The sequence below is a fragment of the Hippopotamus amphibius genome, chromosome 1 (assembly GCF_030028045.1).
Source record: "Hippopotamus amphibius kiboko isolate mHipAmp2 chromosome 1, mHipAmp2.hap2, whole genome shotgun sequence".
Lineage (NCBI taxonomy): Eukaryota > Metazoa > Chordata > Mammalia > Artiodactyla > Hippopotamidae > Hippopotamus > Hippopotamus amphibius.
The window spans coordinates 131,906,058-131,926,237 of record NC_080186.1 but is presented as its reverse complement, the minus strand read 5'-3'; the positions used below and the strand labels follow the sequence as shown (position 1 = coordinate 131,926,237).

Genomic DNA, 20,180 nt, shown 5'->3' with positions numbered 1-20,180 from the left:
GGAAGGCAAAGGGAGACCACAGCTCTCTAGACAGCACAGCACGGAGACCTACTAAGAACTTCACCTACTTCTGGTCGGAGGAGGTAGGTCACAGAGAAGAACTTGGGTTATGAGGCTGGCAGGGCGAGGAGAGGTTAACCACTGATCTGAGACGGCGCTGGTGAGACTGCTGTCTCTGTGGGTCAAGCTTCGGTGAGCAGGGAAGAGACAGTAGGAAAGGCCCATAAAGAGTTTTCATCATAGGACAGAATCGAAAGGGATGACAGGAAACAATCTATTGACTCAAAGATTTGCAACGCAAGGAGGTTGGGGAGATTTGCACCCAAAAAGGTCATATAGTTAATGTCACATTTTAAGTACTTGGACAATTTGTTCTTGGGCAAAAGGGAAAAATCAGGAAATTAGGTAGATATGGTCAACTTAATAGTAATTCTTTTTTTTCGTCATTTCCGCAATTAAAAAAAGAAAACCCACAAGATGAAATACATATTCCTTGTAATCCTTAATAACGAGGATCCCCTTTCTTTATAATGGGATGGGTTTAATTCTGATGAGTCAGTCAAATTTCTCATACACCACGCTTCTTAGAGGTGAAAAAATCTAGAAGAAAATGCATCACAGGGTTCACAGTGCTTGTTTCTGAGGGTGGAAGACAAAGCCTTTTTGTGTTCTTCTTATACTTTCCCCAAAGTGCCTACCATGAACATCGATTGCTTCAGGAATCAGAAAATCTTCATGCCATTTAGAATGAAAAAAGCAAATTATGCAGCGAAGTGGGAAGAGGTTTACAACCCGGCCTTCCTAGAGCTGATGCTATTCCCCCTTCACTCCCTAGATGCAAGCTGTGTCTGAGCCCTCTGTGCACAGGCGCTGGGGGCCTGCCCTCCTGGCCCTGACAGTTGGTGTTTCCTAACAGAGAGGCCCCCTGCTGACGTTCCGGGTGGGGCAGTCCTCCCCTGGGTGGGTTTGGCATCCCTGGCCTCAAATCCAGAGAAAGCTGGTAGCCCTCCCATCCCCATCCCAGCCCCAGTCACTGTGATAATCAAATTACCCCCCTCATGGGTGGGACCACTTGAAGATCAGAATCCCTAGGAGAATGCTGAGCCTTCAGGAAAAATAAGAAATGCGTGCCTGTGAAGAGAAATCCCACTCAGCAAACGCTTCCTGACCGCTAATCTATTTCTCAAAATGGGCGGAGGAGTGCCTACCGAAAACATTTTGGTCCCAGTTTGGTATAACTTCCCTTTCTATAAAATCAGAGGAAGGGTGGAGAGTGGGGTATGCAGGCCTCTTACTGAGAACACTGTGACCTGACCCAAAACATTTCCAACGGGCATGGTGCTACCACCAGCCCATGGGAGCAGCACCGTCCAAGAGAATTCGCCCAAGGCCTGGCCTGCGGGGGCTGGGGGAGGACAGAGAACTCAGGCACCTTCAACATCTCCTGCGGGTGTGACACAACAATGTCATTTCTCTTCCTGTGTGGCCTCAATGGGACTGCAGGCTCCAGGCACATGTCAGGTGCCCTGCCAGCATGGGGGGACAGGAAGCCTCGCGGCAGGAGTAGCACGTGCTGGGAAGGCCACAGGCTCCGGGGTCAGCGAGGCCCCGGGCCAATCCCGGGTGGGGTGGGGTGGGGTGGTTCTCTTCCTTCCTGTGCCGCTTTGGGAAATGCATTTACCTGTCAGAGTCCCAGTCTCCTCATCTGCAAAATGGGGGAGCAGCCCCTATCTCTTAGCAGTCATCTCCGAGATGCACCAGCATGGGCTTGGCCCTCCCTAGGTACTTAAAAAAGGGTAATTACTTTGTTTAAAAAATAGGTTATATGATACTGTCTTACACTCTACTAGTAAGGGCACATCTCCTTTTCCTCAACCTCCAACTTGGTTACTTAAGACCTGCCTCAGACAGGCTAATTCATTATCTATCCACAGCAAAGCTGGGCTGTGAGGCAGAACTGCGTGGCCAGCCCCCTTGGCCGGTGCCTCCAGGTAAAATGCCAACAGGGAAGCAGCCCCTCGTCTGCACCTGCTGTGAAGTGTTTCTGTGTGAGTTGTGGGGAAGGAGGGCGAGGAGCCTGCATCCAGCCCTCCCTGCAGGCCAGCCTTCCTGGAATGGAAAGGGTGCTCAGAGGAGAGAACAGCCTTTGGTGGGAACGAGCAGGCTTTTGTTTTCCATAGTGGAGGGAGGCCAAACTGTAATTCTTATTTTTCAAGCCGCATCCTCTGCCAAGTTGGCTTCCCCAGCTCTTGCTGGGATGGAAAATTGCACAGGGCTGTTCTCCCCTCCCCCCTGCCTTTGTGCTAACATGAAACTTGCTTTTGTTCTGCTGACGCGGCAGTCTTCACAGAAAACTGACCCCTAGGAGAGGGGACGTTTCTCCCACCCTTGGCCTTGGCCTTGAGGAAAAGCTAAGAGGTGGGCTGGGAAGGGAGGCTCTCGGGGTCTTAGGGCCCAACAGGACCTCTCCAACTACAAGTGGGTGTCCTGAGCAGGGACAATGGAGCCAAGGCCCTGAGAACAGCATTTTCATGAATTCGTGGGTGGAAAAAGGATTACGTAACCATGAAAGCTTTCGGGGCTGGGGAGAGGGTCGGCTCAAGTTCTTCCCTGTCCTGGGAAGTTTTTCCAGAGCTGGTTTTGCCTTTCATCCAGCAAAGAGTTATAACTCACTGTTTTCCTTTTCTTCCTTGAAGAAAAATATACATTTAGAGTCCATCTCAACTTAAATATCCAGATTAATCATTTAAGTAGGACTCCAAGATATGAAATGCCCAGAAATTTCAAAGGAATGTCCTGGGACCCTGTTTCTGCCTTTACTGAGAACCTTCTATGTGCTGGGGAGAGAAGCTTGTGAAGCAGGGGTCACTGTCCCATTTTAGAGATGCAGAAACTGAGGTGCAGGGGTGGGGGAGATGTTGTCTGCTCGAGGTCACAGGACCGGTTCTGTTGGACTCCAAAGCACATGCTTCGGGCACTGAGATTTGGCTGTTGCAGCTGGCACACTGGGTTTTCTCCAATACGGAAAAAAATTCCAGCGTCCTCTCCCCGTGGAAGAACTAAAAACATTAGGTTTTTTAGGCAAATGATCTCCCAGTAAATGGGGGCCTGGCAAACACATCTACCCTGTCTCTAAACTCACTCAATGATGACAATATCCGCAAGAAGGCACTGATGTGCTGACTGCAGAATCCTGGAGTGGGGGAGGGGAGAATGGGCTCCTGGGTGATCCATCTCAGTGCCTGCCCCCTTGTCTGCAAAACGAAAAAGATTTAAAGGCCCGTCCAGCTCTAGATATTTGTGATTTAGGGTGACTGTCAATTTGCCGATTAGCTGTACATGAAGACACTAGTAAGTGCTTAATTGCTGCTAGTTATATACCAGGCACTTACCTAGTCCTCCTAACAACTCTATCACTTAAGTACCATTATGACCTTCAGTGTGCAAACGTAGAAATGAATTCCGTGTGCTTAAGTAATTTACCCAAGGGAACACAGCGGGCACTGGGATTTGAATCTGGGCTTTCGGCATGAATTTTAGAGCCCATTATACCTGTGTCTGAATCCCAGCTCTGCCATTTGTGGAAGCAACTATAATGTCTCTGAGCCTCAATTTCCTCATCTGTGAAATGGGCATAGTAATGTCTGCCCTGCAGGGTTGTTCTCAGGATTAAACAAGCTAATGAATGTAAAGCACTTAGCCCAGCAACTGGCCCACCATAGACATCTAATAAATTGTAGCTATTATAACTTGAAGCTTTAATACTGGTTTGGGTAACCCATTTTTTTGAGTTGAAGCCTTGATGCTATTCCTTTCGTAAGAATTTTTTTTTTTTTGGTGGGGAGGGGAAGGGACACTGAATGTCTTGACAGCAGGGACCAGCCATGACTGCAGTAACTCCTCCACAGTGCCTGACACTCAGAAGGTGCTCGGTGTCTATGGCAGGCAGGCAGAATTTCTTAAATGAGATGCAAAGATGTCCCACCTTAATCTCAGCGCCTCTGAATATAATGGGATCTCACTCCTGGGATCATGTTATTTGATATGCCTCAATTCATTTCAAGAGAGGGAGATTATCCTGGATTAGACAAGTGGGTACAAGGTAATCACATGAGGTTTTAAAAGCAGACAGCTTTCTCCAGCTGGTGGCAGGAGGGGAAGTCTGAGAGATTCCAAGCACAGGAGAGAGATTCAGTGCCCTGTTGTCAGCTTGAAGATGGGTGAGGAATACCAGCAGCCTCTGGAAGCCAAGAGGGGTCCCCGGCGTTCAGACAGGAGGGAAACGGGCATCCTGGTTCTAGAGCTGCAAGGAACTGAATTCTGCCAACAACCTGAATGAGGATGGAAGTGGATTCTTCCCCAGATCCTCCAGGTAAGTGTCCAGCCCAGCCAAGACCTTGACTTCGGTCTTTGAAGATCATAAACACAGAACCCAGCTGAGCCTGCCTGGACTTCTGACCAACAGAGCTGCGACATATAAATGGGTGTCCTTTTAAGCTGCTAAATGGGTGATGATTTGTTCTGCACAATAGAAAACAAATACAGTAGCCATATTAACAGACACCACTCACTACACAAACTGTATGAGCTAGAATGATTCCCATTTTAGAGACAGGAGAATCGAGGATCCCAGAGGCGAAATGTGTGGCCTACGGTCGTGCAGCTAGTAAATGCCATAGCATCTAACTCCAAAGCCCGTATTCTTAGGCACTGACTTCCGCAAATGACTGCGATCTGGTCACGGGACGATGCCTCAAGGAGGAGGAGGGGGGAGATCCAAGAACTGTCCTGGGAGTGCAGGGGCCCCACCTGAGGGCATGTGCCTCACTTACCGGGGAGAAAGGGGATGATCCGCTGTTTGGGGTCCTTCTGCCCTCCTTCCATGGGAAATTTGTCCAACATTTGCATCTAAATGGGGAGGGAGAATAACAAAAACGAAGGCCTTTAACGGGATAAATGCATCTCTGATGTTTTAAAGGAATTATGTGAACTACGTGATTCGATATACAAAAGCTCACTTTGTTCAGCAAAGAAACCCAAACTAACGGGGAAGGCAATGTCAACAGGACCTACAATCTCTATGCAAACAATTCTCTAGGTCCACGGCCACCAGACTAGTGAAGGCTCAGAGCTGGGAGAGACCATTCTCAGTTTTCCCGGAGGCTCCAGCCACAGGACCTTAAGTGTGAACAATGCCCCCAGAGTCCCCAGAATTCCATGGACGGCGGGTCATCCTGTTTCCTAAGAACCGCCAGGTTCAGAAAGAAACTACGGAGACTCAGTTAACCTGGTTAGGTCTATGCCTGCGAGATCGTGACACGCCCCTGCCCCACTAAGAATTCCCCGGGCTGGCTCCGCTTGGTGCCTGGCTCTCTGTCAGGCACACGGGGTGCGGTGATGAAAAGACGCAGAGTCTAGGGAGAGACTGAAAAGTAAATTGCTCATTGTAGGGTGGTGTAGGAAGCACCTTGAGAGGTAGGCGCAGGCTGCTGTGGGGTTGGAGGAAGAACAGGGACGGAGCACCCAAAATGAAAACCTTTCATGTTTTCTGATAACATTAAATGCCTCTCTGACATTTTAAGGAATTAATATGAAGTATCTGACTGGATATACAAAATCACCAGGATCTGCTACTTGGGGTCTGCGGAGGTGACACACCTTGGGCCTCGTCCTTCGCTGGCCATAATGATACCAACTGCCAGCACTGCTTTACGGATTAGAGCCGGGCTGTGGTAGTCATTTACGCTGTCACCAGATTTCTGGTTCTCCTCCTGAGCACGTGGTAGATTTGTACCTCCCCACCCCCTTGAAGTGGGACACGGCCAGTTAAATGTGAGCAGAACAGACATGGCTCACTACTGGGTGGAAGAGTTATGAGTGGTGCTTGACGCACCACTCTTATTTCCATCTGCCGCCGGATGGCCATGCTCCAGAACATGGCTTCTCTGCCAGTGAGCATCCAGAGCCCCCAACAACCTCTGATGGACATGTATGCCAAGTGAGAAATAGACCCTGTGTACAGTGAGGCTATCTGTCGTAGCAGCACATCCCAACCCATCCTGATTAGTATATGGGCCCAGGATTCAAGCAGAAGTAAAGGGAGTCCTCAGTCTCCTGAAGGGATGGCTGAATGTGAGAAGCCTGCCCATCATTTTACCTCAAGAAGAAAGTCACCCTGGCACTCAAGATGTGTCCCTCTGGATGTGGAGAAAAGGGAACCCTTGTGCACTGTTGGTGGGAATGTAAATTGATGCAGCCACTATGGACAACAGTATGGAGGTGCCTCAAGAATCTAAAAGTAGACCTACCATATGATTCAGCAATCCCACTCCTGGGCATACATCCGGAAAGAATGGAAACATTAATTCAAAAAGCTACATGCACCCCAACGTTCACAGCAGCAATATTTACAATAGTGAAGACATGGAAATAATCCAAGTGCCCAATCAACAGATGACTGGATTAAGAAGCAATAAAAATAAAAACAAATTCATGAGGAAAAAAATAAAAAGATGTGTGGGGGGGTGTATACATAGATACGTACACACACACACACACACACACACACACACACACACACACACACACACACAATGGAATATTACTCAGCCACAAAGAATGAAATTCTGCCATCTGCAGCAACATAGATGCGCCTAAAGAATATTATGCTTGGTGAAATAAGTCAGAGAAAGACAAATACTATATAATATCACTTATATGTGGAATCTAAAAAATAACACAAGTGAATGTTTATGCAAAACAGAAACAGACTCACAGACATATGAAACAAACGTGTAGTTACCAAAGGGGAAAGGGAAGAGGGCAGAGACAAATTAGGGGGATATAATTAACAGATACTAACTACTATGTATAAAATAGATAAGCAACAAGGATATACTGCATCGCACAGGGAATTATGGCCACTACCTTGTAATAACCTATAATGGAGTATAATCTACAAAAATACTGAATCACTAAGTTGTACAGCTAAAACTAACATAACATTATCAATCAACTATAATTAAAAAAAAAAAAGACATGTCCCTCTGATAGAAAGAAAGCAGCTTTGAACACCCTGGGAGAAATAAGCACAGCTGTGGTGTAAGGGGAGGGAGGAGAGACTAGAAGTGGGAGAGAAGAGAAACATGTATCCATGCCAGGCAAGGGTTAGATTCTTTAAACAGATCCTCTCACGAAATCTGCAGAATATCCCTTCAAGGTGGACACTATTATCCAGGGAACTGAAGTCCAGAGGAGTGAAGAAATCTGCCATGGGCCTGCAACCAGCAAGGGGTAGGGCCAGAGACAGAAGCCCACGGCTTCTCTGCCATTGCATCACCAGCCTCCGAGATGCTGCGAAGACAATTAAAAAGGATTGCTCCCCAGCGCTCAGGAAACAGGACCATTTATCCAGGCTGGAGCTCCCTGCCTCCTTAGTACTGTTTTATGTGACACCCCTGGGTAGGGAGGTCAGACTCAGCTTGGCTAGCAACCCTGAAGGGCTGCCCATGAGGCTGTGGTTTTACTTGTGATTTCCAAATGGCCCCTATTGTGTGCTGTGCAGTGATGGGGAAATGCCTGGTCCACCATCATTCAGTAGCTGGTGAGGCCACAGTGGGCCTTGCTGGAAAGGCAGGCCTCCCTTTTTGAATCCAGGAGCTTTTCAATGCTGGCACATAGTAGGCACTCAATAAAAATTGTCTGAACCAAGGAAGGCACCTGAGTGAAATTGGGGGTGGTGGGGGCAGCTTCAGACGTTTGCTGAGTACCCCCGATTAATAATGTTCACATTACTAATATTCAAGAATAATTAGTAACCACTACAAACACTGGTTTGACAGTTTACAGTTAACAAGCCTTCTCAGACATATGATTTTATCTGACCTTCACAATAATCCTGTGAAATCCATGCACAACCCCCACGTCACAGATGGAGAAACAGGGGAGCAGAGGGACACAGTGAACTGCTTGAGGTCACACAGGTAAGTGGTGGTCCAGCCAGTGCAAGTGTCTTACTCTAAAATCCCATTCTCTTCCCCTAAGATCACTCTCTCAGGTGGCTTCGGAGTGTCACGTAAACTTGAAAAATCAGCCTGAGACCAGGTAAGTTTCATATTCCATGCACAGGTGAACAGCATGCTTTCTTTTTTTCAAAAGCAGAGTGATTAATCAGTCTTAGCTGCAGCAGCATCTTTTTAGAGACTTACAGGTTTTGCCTAACATTATCTTCTTTTTTCCTTCTCAGTTTTATTTGTGAAGACAGTGCTGGAACATCATTCAGGGGGACTTCTTTTTTAAAGGCATACCCCAGTAATCCATCCACCGTACCCCGCCTGCGTCTGCTCTCCCGGGTTCCTGTTGAGCCCCTGCCTGAATGCGCACACGGGCTAAAGAAGCCCCACCCAGCACTGTATGTCCCTGTGGTCTTCACCCCTCTGTCTCTCACCCTGTGTCCCGACTTGCTTCTGTCCAAATAAGTGGAGCTCAAAGAGCTGAAGTGTCTCCCCAAGTGTTATTTTTTAATTTGAGGCAGCAGACCTGGGTTTAATGTTGCAAAGTCTAACCACAGACATTATCCCTGGGGACCAGACAGCCCTGGGGTTTAATCTTGATGATTCCTCATGCCAGCTGTGTGTCCTTGGCCAGAGAACTTGCCCAATGAGTCTGATTCACCATCTGCAGAATGACGGACACAGCCTGCTGGGCAGGGTGGTTGTATAAATGGATGCTGTATGTGAACTTTATGTAGGGACGTACTAGGTGCTCAACAAGAAACGCCCCCTCCTTGCACTCTGCCCATAATGAATGTTATTCTGAGAATTATTTGGGAATAATTTTCAGTATTTTATGAGACTCTGTGTGTGTGTGTGTGTGTGTGTGTGTGTGTGTTTGTGTGTTGAGGGTCATTAAAGGAAAGCTATTTAATACCAGAAAAGGAAGGGATTTGAAAAGTGCCATCCTATTATAGACTCTTGCTACCTCCCATGAGCGTGTGTTTTTGTGTTACGTATACATAACATAAAATCGATCATTTCAACCATTTTAAGTGTACAATGTAGTGGCATTAAGTACACTGTTGTGCAACCATCAACCACCCTCCATCTCCGGAACCTCTTCATCACCCCAAACTGAAACTCTATATCCATTACACACTAACTCCCCATGCCTCTCCTCCAGCCCTTGGCAACCACCATTCTACTTTTATCTCTATAAATCTGACTAGTCTAGGCACTGCATATAAGTATTTGTCCTTTGTGTCTGGCTTATTTCACTTAGAATAATGTCTTCAAGGTTCATCCATTTCGTAATATGTACTGGAATTTCCTTCCTTTTTAAGGCTGAATGATATTCCACAATGAGGCTGTGTTTTAAGGTCGGCAAAACTCCTCCGACTATCCAGGTCCCTTCAGTGGCCAAAACTGGGCTGTCCAATAGAACTTTCTACAGTGATGGAGATGTTCTGTATCTCTGCTGTTCCTTACGGTAGCCACCAGCCCGGATGGCTACTGAGCACTTGAAAAGTTGCTCCTACGACTGAGGAGCTAAACTTTTAATTTTGTTTAATTTTAATTAAATTTACATTCAATAGCCTCATGTGACGAGTGGCACAGGGCTGGACTACAATACTCATTCTCCTCTTTTAGCCATATCTAGTTTTATTTCCTTTTCTTTATTCTCCTGTCAATGGTAACTACAATCTGTACGACTGCTATTCACAAGGATAGGCGATCAGAGACCTGAGAGATATTCTGCTTTCGGTCTTAGCGTGTCTGCGTTCACAAGCCACAAGCTGCTTCTACCCAGGAAACTGTCACACTTGGCACCTACAGGCTTTCAAGCAGACATGGGCAGCATTCCAGACCCTGTGTGGGGACCCCCAGACCCGGGTGGTCTACAGCAGCAGGACCAGAGGCACGCCGGGCAAAGCCCAACTGTAGATGGTATCCTTGGAAACTAGAAAGTCCACGCCCCTCCCCCCAGATAATAAAAGAAAGTGGAGCTGAGGGTGCGGAGGACTGGAAACCGAGGAGGAAAGTGAGTCAGTCTTGGGGGGCAGGAAGGGAGAGGGAGCCACGTCAAGCTGCCACATCACAAGGGGAAGGAGAGAACACTCCATCAGCAGTTTTCAAGACACAGCTTGTGGTGGCGGGAGAGGAGACAGGCTGTCCAAGGAAAACACCGTGGAGGCGGGCGTGGAGGTCCACACGTGGTTCGTGTTAGCGGCAGACTGGTCTTGGAGGGGTTTCCTCCCTCCGTGATGACAAAGGCCCCATGTCCCAGAAGAGCCAGAGCAGGCAGTGCAGAAGGGCTGGGGTGACTGTCACAGGCGGCTGCAGGCGGGTGGAGAGTCGCGTGGTTCTCAGAGCAGGACACGACCACATACCTGGTCTGCTCTACAATACGTGGCTGGCCGTCTTTGGGGATTCTGTCCCCTCGATGAGCTGCTTTGTCCAAAGGTCGGCACGCCCTGGTCTCCGGGTGGACATGCCACTTGGAGCCTGCCGCCCTTCCCTGTCTGTCCACGTCTCTCCTCCGTGCTGTCCCTCCCAGGAGGGCCGCATGTCCTCAGCCTGACCCCTTACTGGGCTGTCCTCTGGCCCGTCCCCCCCACGTCCTCACTGCTACGTGGTGGGCACCTGGGATATGTTTATGCAAAGGACGAATGAATCAGTGGGTGAAGAAATGAATGAAAAGTGGTTCACTGCTTCGGTCAGCCAGTGTCTAGGAGACGCGAAATTATGTTCCAAGTGGCGGCAATAGGACCTACATTGGGCCTTAGATTCAACGGACCAGCACAACCTTGCCTCTTTTTGTCTTCCAAACAAAGAATTACAGTTGGCCCATGTCCTTGGGTCCCATATCCACAGATTCAACAAATGGCAGATCAAAAATATTCAAGGGGAGAAAACTTCCAGAGAGTTCCAAAAAAGCAAAACTTGATTCTGCCATGGCTGGCAACTATTTACATAGCATTTACCTTGTGTTCACATAGCATTTACATTGTGCTAGGTATGATAAGTAATCTAGAGATGACTGAAAGTATACAGGAGGACGTGTGTAGGTTAAATGCAAATACTATGCCATTTAATATGAGGGACTTGAGCATCCTTGGATTTTGGTATCTGTGGGGTGGGGGTATGAAGGGGGATGGTCCTGGAACCAATTCCTCCATGGATACCAAAGGATGACTGTGCTGTGTGAAGAAAAGGCAACTACTGTACCACATTTTCTCAGCTCTATACCATCAGTATGGCAATGGCTTTTCAGACGGAAGGGAACGAATATTTCAGTAAGTATATAGAACATATGCGAGGCACACTGCCATTTCAGAAGATAATGTCTGGGGAAAAGAGTGTGTCTGAGGGTCCAGCAAAGGCAGTATTTGGGTATAGATGGTTGATGGAATCCTAGGCCAGGTGCTGACTAGAACCTTGCTGGGATGACTTCCCAGCTGAGCAAAGCGTGCCTGGGGAGCAAGAACGTCCATTCTGCCCCTCCTACATCTGCTCCCAGAGAAGACGGTAGAAAACACTCCCTTCTGCTTGGCTTCTGCACGGAAGCCTGGGGGGGCTTCCGGGCAGACAGTCCCCACGCTCATTAAGGGCATCTGGGGCTGCCAAACTCTTAGAAGGGGGACAGGCCAATCCTGTGTCAACAAAAACTAGAAACGAACGATGTTCGCTGGGTGACGCGGGACAGCCTCTCCATCTCCAGATCTCAGTTCCCACATCTGGGGAAAAACAAAGGCGCAGATCAAGATGCTGTCTCTGGCTTGCCCTCGGCAATGTAATGGGCTGCGTGCGGGAAACAGATCCCCCTGAAAGCCCCTGTTCCTAAAAGCAGTCTCCTAAGCATGGAGTGTTCCTGCTTACAGCATACAGGTCGCTGGTGCTTCTCTTGAGAGCTCCCTGCAGGACAGGGTGACCCAGCTGGCTCCATGTGTCCCTTGGCCTGAGGGATGCAATGAACTAGTGGGAAAACTCAGAGGGCAGAGGTCACACGGCACAGGGTAAAGCGGACCCATCACACACCCGAGGCATGTCTGTGACGGGCTCGTGTTCTGCCCAGAGCGGTCCTCTGCAGGACAGACTATGCCTGCATCTCAGAGGGAGGTGCCAAAGGGGCCTTCAAAGGGCAGCTATCTTCAAATGGCAGAACTCTAAGAGTAGACAGGTTCGAAGGCCATCCCGGACCTCTGGGAGGCAGGAGCACAGGCTTCAGACTCAGCCATGCCTGGGCCTGAATCCCAGCCACACTCCTTTCTAGGCACGTGACTATGCCTTTCTGAGCTTCCCTTCCCCCATCTGGGATGCGGACACAACACCGACCTCACGCCTGTAAGTGAGGACTACATGAGATGATGTATAAATAGACATCTGGTGCATTTTAGTAAACAATCACCAATACTGTTACTACGTCACTCAACCAACCCTATTTCCTCTCGATGCTGCCTTCAGCTCTCCAGGTATTCCTGTCCCCTCCCCAGTGTCCTGCTCAGAGGCCGGCTCCCTCTGTTACACTCTGATGGACTCTCCAGAGTGGGTCCAGGTGGGGGCAGAAAGGGAGGTTCAGAGAGGCTGAGGGGCTGCCCCAGGCCACACAGCCAGTCAGACAGAGGGCTGGGCCCTGACACCAGGTCTTCCCACTCCAAGCCCAGGGCTCTACCATCCGTACCCTCACGTGAGAGAGACACCTGGCCACATGTCAACCAGTAGTGGCGAGTACGACTGTCAGAGCCCAGCTTTTCTAAGGAAAGGGAGTTAGGAAATCACATCAGAAGCTGATCTGTCACAAAGGGGACTTCTTGCTGGTGACTGTGAGTCTCTTCTCCCACAAAGGAGCCTGAGTCACTCTCCTTCCTTCTACCCCAGCGGCCTCTCTGCAGACTGTTTCCTCTGCCTGTGTGTCCTGCCCCCACCAGAGGGGACATTTACTGTTTTGTCACCTACAGGTTATTTTTCCTTCTTTGGCAGCAGGTCTCTGATTTCCTCCTGTGAATCTTCTATTCCTTTGCTAGTCAGCATGCATGGATGTGATGTGATTCTACTCCAGTTCCTGGGCTGGCCCTGACTGGCCTGGCCATTACCCAAGATGAAGCAATGAGACTTGTGCTGAAACCGCTGGGGTGTTCTCTTTTTTCCTGATGTCACTAAGCTGATCTGTTGGATACGGCTGGGAGCTGTGGCTGCCACTATACTAGACAACACCCTGCCTGGACACAGGAGACCAAGAAGTGGAGAAAGGCAGGTCCTGGTTGACACTGTGGTCCCTAGATCCAGCCATACCTGAAGCCAAGTACCCTCAGTCTTCTCAGTTCCATTTAAGCTAATCAACGTTCTTGTTGAATAATCCATATGGACTGGGTTTCTATCATCTGTAATTAAAACAGTTCTGACTAAAACAAGGTCTCATGGCCAGGAAGTGGCAGTATTTGGTTCAAAGCCCAGGAACTTAACCACTCTATGAAACTGGCATCATCTCCTGTTCTCATCTTCATGCCAATTCCTAGCAGCAACCCATGCCCATCGATAATCCCAACAGCTGACATTTGCTCAAGGCTCAACAGCCCAGAAACTGCTCTCACACACATCATCACTTTTTTACAAAAAGAAACTGAGATATACTTCACATGCCATAAAATTCACCCTTTTAAAGGATACAATTCAGTGGTTTTTAGTATATTCACAAGGTTGTGCAACCATGACCGCTATCTAATTCCAGAACATTTTCATCACCCCAAAAAGACACCCAGTACCCATTAGCAGCCTCTCCTCCTTTCTTCCTCCTCCAAGCTCCTGGCAACCACTAATCTGCTTTGTCTCTATGGAAGTGCCTCTTCCGGACATGCATCATCACTTTTAACTCCAAAGCAGCCTTGTGAAGTAGCCACTTGTGAAAGCAGCACTGGATAGCAGAGTGGCTGAGACTGTGGACCCTGGTGTCGCCTGCCCAGCTTTAAACCTGAGTTCTAATGTTCACTGGCTGTGTGACTCTGGGCAAACGACTTAACCTTTCTGAGCCTGAGTTTCTTCATCCATATCATTTTATAAGCTTGACATGAGGATTCAATGAGTCACTACATCTCGATGCTGAGCAGGCAGTGCCCCAGGAATGCCAGCTGTTTCTAGTATCAGCACCCCCATACTACTGATAAAGAAATCACAATCAGGCACAGAGGGGTTAAGGGGTGTGCCCATGGCCACACAGCACAGGTGGCCAGTCCCCAAGTCTCCTGACTGAGTCGTCTGCTGTTTCCATTACACCACGCTGGCCAAGCTGTTCCTCCAGGAAAGCTCGACCCTCCCCATACTCTGAGCCAAGTTACTTATGAAAAAGCCAAGGCCCTCGCCAGGAGGGAGGGGAGGAGGGAATCATGAAATCTTCTGACTTCAGGGTGTCGCAGCCCCACGCAGGCCGACCGCCTTGCCTGGTCCTTGGGATCAGCTGATTCTGGCTGGTGGGTTTCTGCCCTGACTTCTTCCAGCTTCCCTCTCTCAGGTGTGGGGCTGGGGAGCAGGGCAGGCCATTTCCAGGACAGCAGGACCCTCTGGAATTCCATGACCCTCCCATGCCAGCCGCCCATCTGGGACTTTTTAAAGCCAGCTTAAGCCCTATCTTTAGATGACTTTTTTACAGGACGGGAGTCTGACGCAGCTATTTACGTCACAGCAAACCCCCAATTATTACCAATTATGCCAGGGCTGGGGGGGAAGGAAACCTCGTTTTTTAATTCTGGTAGAAATAAGAAAGTTGAGTTAGAACAGGAGAGTGGAGGGAATGCAGGCTTTGGGCCAGGGTGCCCCGTGATCCAACCCTGGCTCAAACGTTTCCAAACGATGTCGCCACAGGCAAGTCCCATCTGAGCACAGCGACCATAGATGACAGCTAACGCTTCCTGACTGAGGCACAACTCACTGAACTGTCACAGTAGCTGCGAGGAAAGCGCTTTCATTCTTAATACAGTATGCAGATGGGGAAACTGAAGCTCAGAAACATACAGCAATAACACCAAGCTGAGACCTGAAAAGGCAACGCTGAGATGTGAACCCAGGTCTGTCTAACCCCAGAAGTCAAGGTCTGAAGCCTTGGGCTAGGCTGGAATAGGGAACTCAGCAACACAGTCAAGCCTGGCCCACAGGCTGCGAGAGGGCGGCGATGAACACGTCCACCCAAGCCACCCTCTTCTCACTGAACCTCCTCCCCCAGGTGGTGCTGTCCCACCCGCCCCGCCCCTCTGGCCACAGCTGGCAGGCTCGGGGATGGACTCTGACCCCTGACGCTAACACTCAGATGCTCTCTCCCGGAGACTGGAATTGCACCCAGAAACTCCAGTGCCTCAACACAGGGAAGGGCGCTTCAGCTCGGAGACTGAAGTGCTGATTGAGGGATGTGGGCCAATGGGCCAGCAGAGGAGCTGGTCCGGAGGTGCTGGTGGGAAAAGGAAGCAGGCTCGATGGGAGAGCTCGTGGCCACATGACACAAGCCCACGAGCTGCTGGGCTTCTGGAGGGTCATTCTGTTACTGGTTCCAGGCCCTTGTGAGGCCAGCTGCACTCCCTGCTGTGGGTTCCACGGGGGCACACTTGCCTCTTCTCATCAGTCCACCCCCACTTCTCTCCATGTGCCTAAGCGAGCTGAGCGGATGTCTGCTCTGTGGGTGCCAATAACTCCTACGCTGGCAATCACCATGTCACTCATCTCTGCCCCCTCTGTTCCTTCTTGGAAGTATCAGGCAGGCAAGAGGCCTCTGAAAGCAAATACAGGTAGCACTCCCCGCTCCCCTCAGTGCGTGAAAAATCAGTCTAGCAACTTGCAAAATATTTACCCAACATCTGTGCTCTAAAGACCCGCCGTAATGGATCTGCATAAATCACCCTTCTGTCTGGGAAAGAGGGTGTGGAGCCCCACCGTTCTCACACAGGACCACATTCAGAGGGGTGGGCACTACGGCCATCGCCTTCCCTGCCTTTCCTCCGGAGTGAGCCCTCCCCCTGCCCGTGCTCGTGTCTGCTCCTGCCTAGTCGGTTTTAGATGGCATCTTAGCATCTTTAACATAGAGCCTCTTTGGGTACTGACATTTGGTACATGTATGCTGCGGACCAGAAGAAAAATATCATTTGTAAATGATACTGTTTGGTTTTGTTGCATAGTGAACACAAAACATCACTTATGAGTTCATTACCTTTTAAGTAATCAGGTAACTGGTGTCAACTGCCGTCCAGTACGCAATGACTCTTGGCAGTTTATAATATAGATTGTTTGGTGATGCTGAGGAAACTGGTTAGAAGCACATTACCATCTCCCTTCCCCCTTTTACATACTGGAACACAGGGTCTGAAAATTCTGCTTGACATTTTCAGGAACAGACTATGTCTGTTCAACCAAGGATGCCTGTGGTTAATATCACCTAACCTTCAGAGAGAACATGCGAGGCAGAGGGACAGGCTGGTCCGTGGAGGGCAAGGGCTGTCTCCTGATGTGCCCCGCAATGCCTTCTCTACATCTGATCACAGTTCTTCCCTGCAGGTCTCAGTCCCCACCCCTCTGACTGAGAGGCAGGGTAGGGACTGGATACGCCCACTGGCCACCACATTCCTCAGCCATACTGACTGGCTTAGAGATGAGCCAATAGAACACAATACTGTGTTTGCTGGGACTTCTGCAAAGTGACCTTTCACTCTTTCCTGCTGAGTGTGAGCCCAGAGCATTTTGCAACCATGTGGGATCTGAGGACAAAGCCAACACCAGGGAACTGGGAATTCAGAATGAGAAGAGGAAGGTGGGTGAGAGCGCATGGTGGAAAACCTTGGCTCAAGCTGTGTCTGAAGCCTGTAAGTGTCCTTCTCCCAGGACGTTCTGACACACCAGCCCCCTAAGTCCCCCTGTTTACTTAGGCCAGTTTGAGTTGGGTTTCTGTCACTTGCAACCAACGCGTCCTGACTGGTACACAGAGGAAAAGAAGGCAGTCATCTTGATGCGGCCTTATGTTGGCCTGCGAGGTATGTGAGTCCATCACCACGTGGCAGGGAACACTCGTGGACTCAGGAAGCCGGGCAAGTTCCCACCTCCTCCCGAGCCTGTGTTTTCTACAGAACTCTGTCACGTCATATCACACTCTGTGACTTCTCATACAGACACACCTGCTTTGAGTTGCTGGCCTTTGGTGGTGTCAGGGTAATACTACTGACCCAGGGATTAGCGATGTTTGACCCTAGTGGAAAGGGGCTTACCTGGAGCTGTCCACACAGGCTCCCTATGAGACTGGTGGTGCTCAGGGCAGTTATTAGTTCGCTCCTTTGTTCATTTGTTCATTCATTCACCAAACATTCACCAAAACTGGCCACATACAGTGTCCTTGAGTAAAATATGAGAGAGTAGATAATGAAGATGTGGTTCCTGCCCAGACGAGTCACGGTTTACAGGGGGACAGGCAGATAACTTCAATACAGAAGTTACGGAAGAGTCAGGACAGGGCTGTGGGGGTGCAGAAGAGGTGGCCTTTGCTGGCCAGGGAATGAAGTCAGACCAGGCTTCCCAGGGGATGAGAGCCCTGAAGGGCAGCAGGAGGGACGTGAGCCGAACCAAGGGGGCTGGAGGGCGTAGGAGGTGTTCCAGGCAAGGACCAGCTAATGCAAAGGCCTCAGAGGAGAGGGCAAGAGCAATGCCCTCAAAGCACAGCAGGTGTTTTAGGGGCTAAATGTGGAGCCTGCTGGGGACAGGAGGCGAAGTAAGGCAACAGACTTGGGTCTGTCTTGAGAGCAGAACGGCCCCACAAGGTCTGAACACACTCAACAGTGGAACTCACCAGCAAATACCATTACACAAGTTCAAGATCTGCACTCCAAACAGAAACGATTTCCAGATTAGCATCCATTCTAGAGCAGTGAACAGAAGCTTTTCTTTTATTTGGAAAATATTGAATATCGAAGCAAAAGCAATACAGGACACTACTTACGTCTCCAAAGTGATGAACACCTTTTTTTTTTTTTTTAAAATATAGAACGCTCCTCAAATTTATGTTATCCCTGCACGGGGGCCGGGCTAATCTTCTCTACATTGTTCCAATTTTAGTACACGTGCTGCTGAGGTGAGCACACAGACATCATTTTTAAGTCTAGGAAATAAAAAAGAACACTGGATACACAGTGGGTGAGGATCTAGGCTCTGAAGTCAAAGCGGAAAGTAAGTCCAAACAAACTCTTTCCCACCCTGCAGCTCCCTGGAGACCCCAAACCCTTACCTGGAGATCAAAGAATTTGCTGTAGCGCCGATAAATGGCCTCTGTGGAGCCGCTGGACCATGTGACCCGGATGATGTAGACCTGCAGAGAGGGATGGAGACAGACATCAACACCAAGGGGCTTTCTTATCCCCAGGACTTGAGAGCAAAGCACAAGGTTCAGAGTCAGAAACACCTGGGTTTGACTCTCAGCTCTGCCCCTGACCAGATGTATGACTTGGGACAGGTTACTTGTCCTCTCTGAGCCCCAACTTCCTCTTCAATAAAATGGGTATAATACCCCCACCTCGGAGAGTTGTGCAAAGGATTGCATGAAATCAAGTATAGGAAAGCATAAGCACCCTACTCATCTCAGGAGATGCTGTTATTTTCAGGATTTCTTACTCCCCACTCAATTCAGAGAGCCGCGGGGCTGGCTACTTTGTCAGCATCATTCTTAAAACTTCTTTGACTTGTTAGAAGTCACAGTGACCTGCAGCTCTTAGCTCTCTCGTATTTCTCATAAGCTAGGCCATCACGCCATTTCCTCCAGTAAAGGCCCGGGCCAAGTCATCTTTTCTCTTTACCCATCTGTAAACTGGGCTAACAGCATCTGTTTCTGCTGCCTCCTAGGACAGTGTGAGGATCCAATAAGATGAGGATGTGGAACCAGTTTATAAACCACAAAGCCATGTTTCCAACCTCTGTCACAAGTCACAGCACACACAGAGAATAATACACTGACAACAAATTCAGGCGAACTAAGGTGGCAGCAGGAGGTCAGAGGCATCTGGCTGGGGCCTTTGGTGGCCCTGGACACCACCTGGATACCCAAGGCATAAGGCAGCGGCTCATCCATTCCTGACTTGCGCAAATTATCTGTGGTTACAGGGTAATTTTGACACTTAAAACATACATATGTGAAAGCTGTCTGGAAACAGAAATGCTGTATAAACACAAGGGGTTAGGTGTTGTTTAAGAGGCCATGGGGGTACACAGGCAGGGCCCCTGCCTCCATGAGTGGAGGATGAGCTGGGGAGACAGCGCGTGCGTAAATGAACAGTGGGCAGTGGACAGCTCTTATTTTTTGCCCAAGTACTGATTAACCTTCCTTTCAACCAGAGTGCCTTGACTTTTCTCCCAGGAACCTCCTTCTCCACCTCAACACAGTCCCTTAGACACCAAGGTGGGTACCACCGTCCATGGTGATTGGCTGAGGAGTGATCACACGACCCATGCTGGGCCAATCAGAGCCAGCAAGTATCAGCCCTGGGACTTCTGCTCTGACCCTTGAGAAAGACAAGCTCTCTTTCTTTGTGGTTGCTAGGCTGTTAGGATGTGACCTGCACCTGCCAGGGGGCCTTCTCATCATCACTTGGGAGGCGCCTGCCTGAGAATGAGGCCAGTATCAGCAGATTCCTGATGACACAGTCTGACCCTTAGGTCCAGCTTTGCCTGTAGCTCAGTCTACTCTTTGTCTGTCCAGTTTCCTGAGCCAGTAAATCTTGGGCCACACCCACACTCTGGGATTATTTTTGAAGCCAGTTTAAGTTGGGTTTCTGACACATGTATGTCGTCTTGATGGATGCAGGCAGGGGGGCGGGAGAGAGCTCTGAAGCTTGAAGTCATCACGGTGTACCTGGAAGGACATGCCGATCTAGATAGCAGGGGAGGAAGGAAGAGACTGTGGGTGGTGGGGGATGACGGTGGAGCAAAGACCAGCTCAGGGAGTCTGGGCACCACGCCTGGCAGTGGTTTCCAAAGTGGTTTTAGACAAAGCCTCTTCCCAAATGAGTTCTTGCTAGGATACCTTCATTCAAAACAGCAAAAGGAGGAGCTATGGGTGCTGGAGTCAGAGCCCACTGTGAAGCCAGGGACTTATGGGAGAAGGTTCTCCAGGTGACAAGAGATGAAAAATGGAAAGACAAATCAGGACAAGATGGGAGGTGCCCTTGAATGCCC

General features: G+C 49.3%; 1 protein-coding gene and 1 non-coding gene across 6 annotated transcripts in view; both read right to left on the bottom strand.

Annotated features, from left to right (window-relative positions):
* SH3PXD2B (SH3 and PX domains 2B) overlaps positions 1-20,180 on the bottom strand; it is a 177,039-nt gene that overhangs the window by 129,256 nt on the left and 27,603 nt on the right. For 4 of the 5 annotated variants that reach the window (XM_057729057.1, XM_057729063.1, XM_057729028.1 and 1 more), the window contains exons 2-3: positions 18,241-18,321; positions 4,833-4,908 (exon numbers count right to left, since the gene is read on the bottom strand). In XM_057729057.1, the coding sequence (XP_057585040.1) occupies positions 4,833-4,908; positions 18,241-18,321 (157 nt within the window). Of the gene's footprint in view, positions 1-4,832; positions 4,909-17,230; positions 17,364-18,240; positions 18,322-20,180 lie in introns of those variants that run through there. The other variant, XM_057729038.1, reaches the window with a different exon arrangement.
* Positions 17,991-18,095, bottom strand: LOC130842901 (U6 spliceosomal RNA). Its single transcript, XR_009050630.1, has one exon. It is a non-coding gene; the product is annotated as a U6 spliceosomal RNA (small nuclear RNA).